This window comes from Salvelinus alpinus, chromosome 34 (assembly GCF_045679555.1).
Source record: "Salvelinus alpinus chromosome 34, SLU_Salpinus.1, whole genome shotgun sequence".
Taxonomy (NCBI): domain Eukaryota; kingdom Metazoa; phylum Chordata; class Actinopteri; order Salmoniformes; family Salmonidae; genus Salvelinus; species Salvelinus alpinus.
In genome coordinates, this window is record NC_092119.1 from 20,472,304 (window position 1) to 20,484,100 (window position 11,797).

Sequence of the window (11,797 nt, forward strand, 5' to 3'; positions counted from 1 at the left end):
CCTAAGTTGTGACATGGCACCCCCTGCTGTACCTGCCTGTAGAATATGAATTTCCATGATCAGAAAATACAATTAATAGTAACATTTTCTTCTTACAGGTTTATCCAAGGATCAAGCCTAGACAACGTTCTCTGGCATAGAGAAGACGGTGCACTTTGCTGAGAAGGCAGTGCACGTTGTTGCGCTCTGACTGGGCTCAGAGCTGGGTCTGACTGGATCTGCAGACAGTGGCTGTGCCCGGACAGTGCCCTCTCTCTCTGCCAGTCTGTGCCACCCCAGAACAAAGGACAAGGGCCAGGGCATGGACAGAGGGGGCCATATCCGGACAGAGACAGACAGACATGCTTGGAATTGGTGGTCACTTACCAAAGAGGAAGTAGAGACAGTATCCACGGCCCAGAGATCTGTCTACATTTTATTTAAGGTCCCCCCCTGCCCTTCATTGGAGCATGAAGCAATGAAACAAAACATTTTTGTTTTATTTTCAATGACTCCCACCACCCTGCCACCACCCCTCATTCAGAGAATACTCTGAGCAGAGCTTCCCTCTTTCCCTTCTCACTCAGTGTTTGTCTCCTGTGTGTCAGTCAGAGTAAGGCCTAAATGTGACGATCTCAGAAAAGGGAGCAGAGAACAGCGGCAGTCATGAGTTATTGAATATGGGTTTTGCAGTAAGTGCTGTTTGAAGGCGATCAGAGTTCAAACCCTGGAGGTCATATCTACAGGGTTCAGCAGAGGAAAGAAGGGAACAGGTTTTTACAAGATGAGAAAAGGAAGGAAAGTGACAGAAGGTGTCATTGAAAGACTTTGAAGGCCAGTTAAAACTACTAAAAGGTGTGTGGAATGTTCTAAACAGTCATAGAATGTTGGTGTTATTTATGCAAACCAAAATGTGTTCTGAAGGAATGAGTGGAAGATGTAATGCTGGGAAGGGAAAGTGAAAGTGGCTGCATTCTCTTCTACAGATGCAATAACTATGAAGCTAACTATGGGTGTGAATTTGAACTAAACTCATCAAACACTCATAAGCCTACAGTATATAAATGCTTTATCACCTGAAAAGGCCTATAGTTGGATCTCTTTGGAGTTTTTCATATTGAGTTACATTTTAGCAGATGTTTGTACATTGTTTTGTTTTCCCTATTTTTGTTTCAAGTTGGTTGTTGTCTTTTTAATACCCATCATGCAAAGTGATACACATTTTGATCACTGAGTATAGCCATACCACAGGAGGTTGGTGGCACCTTAATTGGGGAGGATGGGCTTGTGGTAATGGCTGGAGCGGCATCAGTGGGAAGGTATCAACAACATCAAACACATGGTTTCCATCAGTTTGATGCCATTCCATTTGCTCCGTTCCAGCCATTATTGTGAGACGTCCTCCCCTCAGCAGCATCCACTGAGCCATACTGTACTATCTTTGGTATAGCCTACCTGTTGACTGATGCTGGCTTGATCTATAGGTTGTGTATTACCATCAGTTCTATGGGATGGTTTATGTGACAAAACGAACACCAAACACTATGCATAATGAAATGTAAATGTACACAATAAATAATGATTTCCTTTAATGGGAATAAAAAATGTTTTAACATATACTGAACAAAAATATGAATGCAACATGTAAAGTGTTGGTCCCATGTTTCATAAACTGAAATAAAATATTCCAGAAATTTTATGCACGAAAAGCTTATTTCTCTGAAATGTTGTGCACAAATTTGTTTACATCCCCTGTTAGTTAGCATTTATCCTTTGCCAATATAATCGATCTACCTGACAGGTGTGGCATATTAAAAGTCTGATTAAACAGCATGATCTTTACACATGTGCACCTTGTGCTGTGGACAATAAAATGCCACTCTAAAATGTACAGTTTTGTCACACAACACAATGCCACAGATGTCTCAAGTTTTGAGGGAGCGTGCAATTAGCATGCTGACTGCAGGAATGTCCACCAGAGCTGATGCCAGAGAATTTAATGTTCATTTCTCTACATCGTTTTAGAAAATTTGGCAGTACATCCAACCAGCCTCACAACCGCAGACCAGGTATAACCACACCAGCCCAGGACCTCCACGTCCGGCTTCTTCATCTGCAGGATTGTCTGAGACCAGCCACCCTGACAGCTGATGAAAATTTGGGTTTGTACAACCAAAGAATTGCTGCACAAACTGTCAGAACCTGTCTCAAGGAGCTCATCAGTGTGCTCCTCATCCTCACCAGGGTCTATGTGAAGGAGATGTGTTGCGCTTCATGAGGCAAATGGTGGTCACACCAGATAGTGACTGGTTTTCTGATCCACATCCCTACTTCATTTTTTATTTTTATTTAAGGTATCTGTGACAAACATGCATATTGTCACTGTTTTCCCAGTCATGTGAAACCCATAGCTTAGGGCCTAATGAATGTATTTCAATTAGTAAAATCTTTGAAATTGTTACATGTTGCGGTTATATTTTAGTTCAGTGTAGAATGTTATACTTTACGTTTTGCAATGGTGACATTGGCTACAGTCTTCATACAGTCCACCAAACAAGAGTCAATAATTGATTTATGATCTATCCCACCTCTGGGCTAAACATTGACCAGTATCTGCCTGACCGGTGCAGTTTTCTGTGAAGGTCAAGGAGCAATCATGTACTGAGAGCCGCAGTAAGTTATGGTTGTCACAAAGTTGCACCATTACAAAATGAATTGTACTATAGTAGCCTACTTCTTGCCTACTGTCTTTTCTGTGGACTGGGCACATAGGTGTGAAAATAAAACCCTGCATTTGCGCATGGGCACTACCATTCAAGAGGAGATCGAAGACTTTCATAGTTGTTGACTAATCGTCTATCAAGGGACTTGAGCCATCATGGCAAATCCAGAAGCATTGACTTCAAGAATGACTGACTTAGATCACAAATGATAAACTAGGTGTTTCGAGCCCTGAATGCTGATGGGCTGACAGCTGTGGTATATCAGACCGTATACCACAGGTTTTTACTGCTCTAATTACGTTGGTAACCAGTTTATAATTGTAATAAGGCACCTCTGGGGTTTGTGATATATGGCCAACATGTAAGGAGGTGGGCTGGGACAGTGTGCCCATCATCTGTGGAGACTGAGGGAGCAGACTGTTTTAACGCAGCAGTAAAGGCTAGCAAGATAGTCACCCTCCCTGACATCACCAGGTGAGAAGAGAACAGAGATTAAACTGAGATTTTCATTTAGCATTGTGTTGTATTCAAATCTATTCCATTCCATTCTAATGATCTGTGATGGTTGTATTGTCAGAGGCCAAGTGTCTGGGTTCGAAGACGGTGTGAAGGCAGGCCTTTGAGTGCAGTAAGGGGGGCAACATGAACATCATATCAGAGCTGGTCACTGACCAGCAGGCCCTGCAAGCAGTGGAGACCTTCCTGGGTGAGCGTTGTACCAGCCGTCACTGTTCTCATCCCTATACTTTACTCTGCTTTATATGAGGTATAGTTGTATTCTAAAAGAAACATAGCTACGGGTTACGAATAAATATTTTCTGTTTGTGTGTGTGTATACATGTGTGCTTGCTTGTGTGTGTGTGTCTAGACGAGGAGAGTGTGCTGGTGGAGCTGGCCTGCGGGGCTGCGTTAGCAGCTGTGTACTGTGGGGCCATCCAGAGACTGCAGGGTGAGGGCCGGCTGACGGTTCCCCAAGCAGGGTCCTTGTGGTGATCGTCTGTGGAGGCAGCAGCGTCAATCAGGCACAGCTGGAACATCTCAGGAAGGTCCTCAATAGATGAACACAGAAAATGGAACAATAGAATTAGATAAACCTTAGAAGAACACAGTTTGGAAAACCCTGCCGTAGTAGATTGAACAATAGTATAGTTGGCTATAGCACATACAGTATTTAAAAGGCTATTGGACTCCCACCAGTTTATGACTCCAGACTGTGTTAATGAAATATTAGGAGGATGGATTCTTAATAGTTTTTGATTACAGCTTTTTAACTCGCTATATACATTTTCACAATGTTGACCAATACTGCCACAAATTTCTCTGCTTTGTAATCTGTGCCAAATTTGGAAAATCTCTGACAACCTTTTATTCATGGAATGAAATCTGAAATAAAAATCAGTAGTGCTTATTATTAGTGTACATTTGATGCACCATTCAAATGCAGTTACTAGTTATGACCAACAGGTGGTACTCCTTGTCACTGAGAAGATACAGTCAGAGACTCAAGAGAAAGCTAGAAATTTCATAGGCTACTTTTTATCTGCTTGGTGCCTGGCAAATGAACTAAGTAGACCAGACCCAGCTGCTATTGCATTGTTGCCTATGGGAGAGCCACCCCTAAAGTAGACTGGAACTGTGCCAATTTTTTTCAATGGTAAAAGGTATTTTTGCCTCATCTTTATAATCCGCCATCTTTGATGCAGTATCTCTGCAGACTAACTAAAAACCAGTGGAACTGGTAGGCTATACTAAGACACCCTTAGATTGCTTTCCTTCTGATACCAATTTCTTTATATCAGCTATAAGCATGAAGGATCTAGTATTCCATTGTTTATGATATATAGTACCAGTCAAAAGTTTGGACACACCTAGTTATTCAAGGGTTTTTCTTAATTTTTTACTATTTTCTACATTGTAGAATAATAGTGCAGATATCAAAACTATGAAATAACACATATGGAATCATGTAGTAAACAGTGTTAAACATATCAAAATATATTTACATTTGAGATTCTTCAAAGTAGCCACCCTTAGCCTTGATGACAGCATTGCACACTCTTAACCAGCTTCACGAGGGATGCTTTTCCAACAGTCTTGAAGGAGTTCCCACATATGCTGAGCACTTGTTGGCTGATTTTCCTTCACTCTGCGGTCCAACTCATCCCTAACCATCTCAATTGGGTTCAGGTCGGGTGATTATGGATGCCAGGTCATCTGATGCAGCACTCCATCACTCTCCTTCTTGGTCAAATAGCCCTTACACAGCCTGGAGGTGTGTTTTGGGTCATTGTCCTGTTGAAAAACAAATGATAGTCCCACTAAGTGCTAACCAAATGGAATGGCGTATCGCTGCAGAATGCTGTGGTAGCCATGCTGGTTAAGTGTGCCTTGAATTCTAAATAAATCAAAGTGTCGTCAGCAAAGCACCATCATACCTCCTCCTCCATGCTTCACGGTGGGAACCACACATGCGGAGATCATCCGTTCACCTACTCTGCATCTCACAAAGACACGGCGGTCGGAACCAAAAATCTCAATTTTGGACTCATCAGACCAAAAGACAGATTTACACCAGTCTAATGTCCATTGCTCATGTTTCTTGGCCCAAGCAAGTCTCTTCTTCTTATTGGTGTCCTGTAGTGGTGGTTTCTTTACAGCAATTGGACCATGAAGGCCTGATTCACGCAGTCTCTTCTGAACAGTTGATGTTGAGATGTGTCTGTTACTTGAACTCTGTGAAGCATTTATTTGGACTGCAATACGGCAGGTAGCGTAGGCAACAGGTAGCCTAGTGGTTAGAGTCTTGGACTAGTATCCAAATGGTTGCAAGATCGAATTCCTGAGCTGACAAGGTAAAAATATGTTGTTCTGCCCCTGAACAAGGCAGTTAACCCACTGTTCCTAGGCCATCATTGAAAATAAGAATTTGTTCTTAACTGACTTGCCTAGTTAAAAGGTCAAATATAAAGGTAAAATAAATAACAAATTCTGAGGCTGGTAACTCTAATGAACTTATCCTCTGCAGTAGAGGTAACCTTGTGTCTTCCTTTCCTGTGGCGGTCCTCATGAGAGCCGGTTTAATCATAGCTCTTGATGGTTTTTGCGACTGCACTTGAAGTTCTTGAAATTTGCCGGATGGACTGACCTTAATGTCTTAAAGTAATGATGGACTGTCATTTCTCTTTGCTTATTTGAGCTGTTCTTGCCATAATATGGAATTGGTATTTTACCAAACAGGGCTATCTTCTGTATACCACCCTTACCTTGTCACAACAACTGATTGGCATTAAGAAGTAAAGAAATTCCACAAATTAACTTTTAACAAGGCACAGCTGTTAATTGAATGCATTCCAGGTGACTACCTCATGAAGCTGGTTGAGAGAATGCCAAGCGTGTGCAAAGCTGTCATCAAGGCAAAGGTTGGCTACTTTGAAGAAACCCAATCTTGTTTAACACCTTTTTGGTTACTACATTATTCCATATGTGTTATTTCATAGTTTTAATGTCTTCACTATTATTCTACAATGTAGAAAATAGTACAAATAAAGAAAAACCCTTGAATGAGTAGGTGTGTCCAAACTTTTGGCTGGTACTGTACATGTAGGCTACGCTCTTGTTTAAGCTGTCATGGTTGATGAGACACAGTCTTAACAAACCCAACGTGGCTATGTTAAACAGATATCAGTAGCAGCTTCATATAAAACCGATTATAAAATAATTTCAAATAGTCATGGAAAAGCTCATGCTCGCTTTCAATTTGTTTAACTACCTCTATTTTGACAAGCTGTGCTGAATTGAATAATGTCTACTATCGGGATCGGCTAATTACAAGCTATGAGGTCTCTAAAGGTAAATATTTAATGATCAAAAGCCCCTTGGCCTTGGGCTATCTCCTGAAGAGCAGAGCGTGTGGAGGATAGATCCTGTATCTGGAAAGCTAAGGACTGGAATGCCAAGTCTTACTCTTCCACACCCATGATTCTGCCCATCCATAATATAAACACATATGCCATGTGTGAGCATATACTGTATGTATATAAAGATGTAATATAGCTCTGCTTCTACCTATAGTAGCCTCATGTGTTTCACTGTCTGTGAGTACAGTATGTATTAGACACTCTCTTTATCGTCTCCCAAGCTACAGTGTCATAACAAGCACCATAGAATGGAATGGCATGGCTGCTGAGTTTATTGAATGTTTACTGCACACTTAGGAAGCAGTTCACCAAGGCCCTAGGTCAGTCACAGCTCTAACAGGCCTTTATGTTGCTTCATGAATTTAAGTATGATTTCCAGCATGAGTGGAACAATTAAAGATGATGTAGTAAAAAAAATATAGTAAGCTACGTGTTATCAGTTTGATATAAACTGTAGAAATTGAAATTAGGGTGCTTCTTTTTCTTTTTTTGGGGTCACTGGTATTTTGGAAAGGACAGTCATTGAGAACCACTAATGCTGCATCTACACAGGCAGACCAATTCAGATATTTTGTCCACTAATTGGTCTTTTGACCAATCACATCAGATCTTTTCACATCAGATCTTTTTCACATTTGATTGGTCAATTATCCCTCCCCCAGGAGACAGAGTATTAAGGGTTCATCTGAGATCAGATCAGAGATCCCTCACCTCCCAAAAGTGGACATCCCAGAGATGGCACCCTATTCAATGTATACTACTTTTCTGGTCAAATGTAGTGCACTATGTAAGGAATAGGGTGCCATTTGGGACTCAGCCTCAGGTATCAATGACGATACCTTCTAGACAAGGAAAGGACAGGGTGGTACAACAATATACTGTACAAGATTTGGCATACTATATTCTATCTTACTGTAATGGAGTTATAGGAAGAACGTAACACTGTACGCCGTTTTCATTGAAAACTATCACACGTTTGGAAATACACAATGTGTTGGTAATATTCAGTGTGGATGAAAGAAATGAAAAAGCACAGTTCTGTATGTTTGAGATATGAAAGATTTGAGAGAGGGTGCAGACAGCTGTATTGTTTGCCTGTCTGCTGAATAATGTTTCCTTTGTTCTGTTAGATATAGGTCTAATACAGTAGACTAGTTTATAGAAATAGTCTTGTGGTCCAACTACAATCATCTCAGGCATTTTTATACAAAGCGTGACATACTATCGTACCAATCATTAATCCTCCATCAATCACAACCTTTGATGTCTAGATGTACTGTGTATGTGTGTGTAGAAAAGGCTTGGTGGATTTCTCCTTTTGTTTAAAACTATAAATCAAGTGCTGGAAATCAAAACTTTTTAAGGTAAACTTTTGTTTCAGTGATGTTCTATCTGCATTATAAAGAGCTCTTACACATCTCCACAGTAAAGTTATAGGTTGTAGAGGCATTGTCTGGTTGGTTTTGCTGCACAGAGGTGGGCAATTCTCCTTACAAATGTGTTGGTCTCAGGAATGGCAACAAAAGATCATTATGAAGTCAACAACTCTGCATATTTGACCTTTAGGTGAAACAAATGAAAGTGACCACATCATAACAAATTAATCTGGTTGAGTTACAGTACAGCCAAGTCAGAAAGAGAACAGAACAGACCTGCGAAGAGAAAGACAGAGAGAAAAAAAGTAATGTAAACCAGAGAGAGAAACCTTAGTTTGAACTCCTTACAGTCCTGCCTGACGACAACGACCAGTCTGTCTGTACAGGGGGCTTATCCCTAGAGCAGCTTTACTGTGCTTTACTGACTGTACACGACACTTACATACCTCCATTAGCCCCCCAGCTGGGAACAATAAGCAGGCCTGGACAATTTAAATATTTACGCACCACTAATACACCCAGGCCAACCTTTGGAAGTGCTGCCTTCTGCACATAAAGCAGACCAACCAGCCCCTGACGTCACCCCCTGCATGCCTCACTCCCTTCGCTGGCTATGGCTCTGGGACAGCAAACAGTGTAGCTTGGCCTCTAAGGGAAGGCATCAATTCTATAGGGATGATAAGGAAAAGTGTGATGCTGGTGATGATGATGGTTTGCCAAAGTGATGATCTCTTGGACCACTGTAAAGAATGAGGCTGATGAAGAAAAAGCAAGGGTGGGTAAACGATAAGGACAAGGTGTTTAAGTAGACTGTTGAACCAAAATAAATCAACCTTGGATATATAAACCAGATCGGAGGTGTGAGGAACTAAAAGTAGTAGTCACACCTGTAGGTCGAGCTATGGTACACAGTCTCCAGTTACAACATACATAAAAGAAACAAAAACAACTTTTAGGACTAAAATCAGTAGTAAATCTCTGTATTCCAAAATGGACCATAATCCTGGAGCTATGGTCTGCTCTGCACTGCATGCATCACCAGCTGCTGTCGTGGCTGTAATTCCACCATACAGCTCTCATTCCACCATTATTCCTATAATCCCCCGTAATTCTGTCTGTGCCCTGTTTTCGGCTAAATAAATCCCATGTTACCGCTCCACCATCAGCGCCCCATCAGCTCTGCAAAAGGATATGACTGTTAAAGTCAACTTTGACATAGTTCATAATGCGTAGGAGGGTTTCAAAGACTTTTCACATCGCCTTTTTATTACTTACTGGTTAAAACTACTGTGATGTATTTATTATATTTGATTCTATTATGTTTTATCATATTTTATTCTAGAAAGATGCCTGTCAGATGAAGATACAGTATGGTGTCATGTTGATTTGCCACATTGTCTTGTAGTCTTTAAAGGCTCTCAATAAGCCACTTACACATACAGGGCCTTCAGAAAAGTATTTATACCCCTTAACTTATTCCACATTGTCTTGTTACAGCCTGAATTCAAAATGGATTAAATATATTTATTTTCTCACCCATCTACACACAATACCCCATAATGACAAAGCGAAAACATGTTTTGAGACATTTTTGGCAGCGATTACAGCTGTGAGTCTTTCTGGGTAAGTCTGAGAGCTTTGCACACCTGGATTGTACAATATTTGCACATTATTCTTTTAAATTATTCAAGGTCTGTGAAGTTTGTTGTTGATCATTGCTAGACAGACATGTTCATGTCTTGCCATATATTTTGTAAGACGGTTTAATTAAAACAATAACTAGGCCACTCAGGAACATTCAATGTCATCTTGGTAAGCAACTCCAGTGTATATTTGGCATTGTGTTTTAGGTTATTTTCGTGCTGAAAGGTGAATTTGTCTCCCAGTGTCTGATGGAAAGCAGACTGAGCCAAGTTTTCCTCTTGCCTGTGCTTAGCTCTATTCCGTTTCTTTTTATCCTGAAAAACTCCCTAGTCCTTGCCGATGAGAAGCGTACCCATAACATGATGCAGCCTAACCTCGCTTATTAACACACGCCCGCCAGCTGCACCAATGTGTCAGAGGAAACACAGTTCACCTGACGACCGAGGTCAGCCTGCAGGTGCACGGCCCACGAAAAATCGAAACAAATCAAATTTATTGGTCACATACACGTGATTAGCAGATGTTATTGCGGGTGTAGCGAAATGCTTGTTCTTCTAGCTCCGACAGTACAGTAATATCTAGCAAATGACGCAACATATACCCAATACACACAAATCTAAGTAGGAATGAATTAAGACTATATACATATATGGACGAGCGATGTCAGAGCGGAAGGGACTAAGATACAGTAGAATAGTATAGTATACAGTATATACAAATGAAATGAGTAATGCAAGATATGTAAACATTATTAAGTGACTAAGATACCGTAGAATAGTATAGATTACAGTATATACATATGAGATAATGCCAGATATGTAAACATTATTAAAGTGACTAGTGTTCCATTCCTTAAAGTGGCCAGTGATTTCTAGTCTATGCCTATAGGCAGCAGCCTCTAATGTGCTAGTGATGGCTGTTTAACAGTCTGATGGCCTTGAGATAGAAGCTGTTATTCAGTCTCTCGACCCCAGCTTTGATGCACCTGTATTGACCTCGCCTTCTGGATGATAGCGGCGTGAACAGGCAGTGGCTCGGGTGGTTGATGTCCTTGATGATCTTTTTGGCCTTCCTGTGACATCAAGTGCTGTAGGTGTCCTGGAGGGCAGGTAGTTTGCCCCCGGTAATGTGTTGGGCAGACCGCACCACCCTCTGGAGAGCCCTGCGGTTGCTGGCGGTGCAGTTGCCATGCCAGGCGGTGATACAGCTTTACAGGATGCTTTCAATTGTGCATCTGTAAATGTTTGTGAGGGTTTTAGGTGACAAGCCAAATTTATTTAGCCTCCAGAGGTTGAAGAGGCTCTGTTGCGCATTCGTCACCACGCTGTCTGTGTGGGTGGTCCACTTCAGTTTGTCAGTGATATGTACGCCAAGGAACTTGAAGCTTCCCACCTTCTCCGCTGCGGTCCCGTCAATGTAGATAGGGGGGTGCACCCTCTGCTGTTTCCTGAAGTCCACGATCATCTCCTTTGTTTTGTTGACGTTGAGTGAGAGGTTGTTTTCCAGGCACCACACATCGTTAGAGCGCGATGAGCCAAGTAAAGCTCGTCTGGCCAAACCCTCCCCTAACCCGGACAACGCTGGGCCAATTGTGTGGTGCCCTATGGGACTCCCGATCATGGCCGGTTGTGATACAGCCCGGGATCAAACCCGGGTCTGTAGTGACGCCTCTAACACGGCGATGCACTGCGATGCAGTGCTTAGACCGCTGCGCCACTCAGGAGCCCCCTTTGCCACGTTTTTGCTGTTTTACTTTAATGCCTTATTGCAAACAAGATGTGTGTAGGTTAGTATTGTGGAGTAACTACAATGTTGTTGATCCATCCTCAGTTTTCTCCTGTCAAATCATATCAAATTGTATTTGTCACATGCGCCGAATACAACAGGTGTAGTAGACCTTACCGTGAAATGCTTACTTACAAGCCCTTAACCAACAATGCAGTTTTAAGAAAATATAGTTAAGTTTTCACTGCCATTAAACTCTGTAACCGTTTTAAAGTCACCATTGGCCTCATGGTGAAATCCCTGAGTGGTTTCCTTCCTCTCCGGCAACTGAGTTAGGAAGGATGCCTGTATTTTTGTTGTGACTGAGGGTATTGATACGCCATCCAAAGTGTAATTAATAACTTCACCATGCTCAAATGGATATTGAATGTCT

At 41.6% G+C, this 11,797-nt stretch overlaps 1 protein-coding gene and 1 long non-coding RNA gene across 6 annotated transcripts in view; both read left to right on the forward strand.

The window, feature by feature from the left end:
• ppp1r13ba (protein phosphatase 1, regulatory subunit 13Ba) overlaps window positions 1-1,678 on the forward strand; it is a 45,500-nt gene extending 43,822 nt beyond the window's left edge. For all 5 annotated transcript variants that reach the window (XM_071382156.1, XM_071382158.1, XM_071382159.1 and 2 more), the window contains one exon: window positions 99-1,678. In XM_071382156.1, the coding sequence (XP_071238257.1) occupies window positions 99-140 (42 nt within the window). In that variant the 3' untranslated portion in view covers window positions 141-1,678. The remainder of the gene's footprint in view (window positions 1-98) is intronic.
• Window positions 1,679-2,009: 331 nt separating this feature from the next.
• LOC139563820 (uncharacterized) lies at window positions 2,010-4,052 on the forward strand. Its single transcript, XR_011672650.1, has 3 exons — window positions 2,010-2,141; window positions 3,280-3,408; window positions 3,571-4,052. It is a non-coding gene; the product is annotated as an uncharacterized lncRNA (long non-coding RNA).
• The last annotated feature ends 7,745 nt before the right edge of the window (window positions 4,053-11,797 follow it).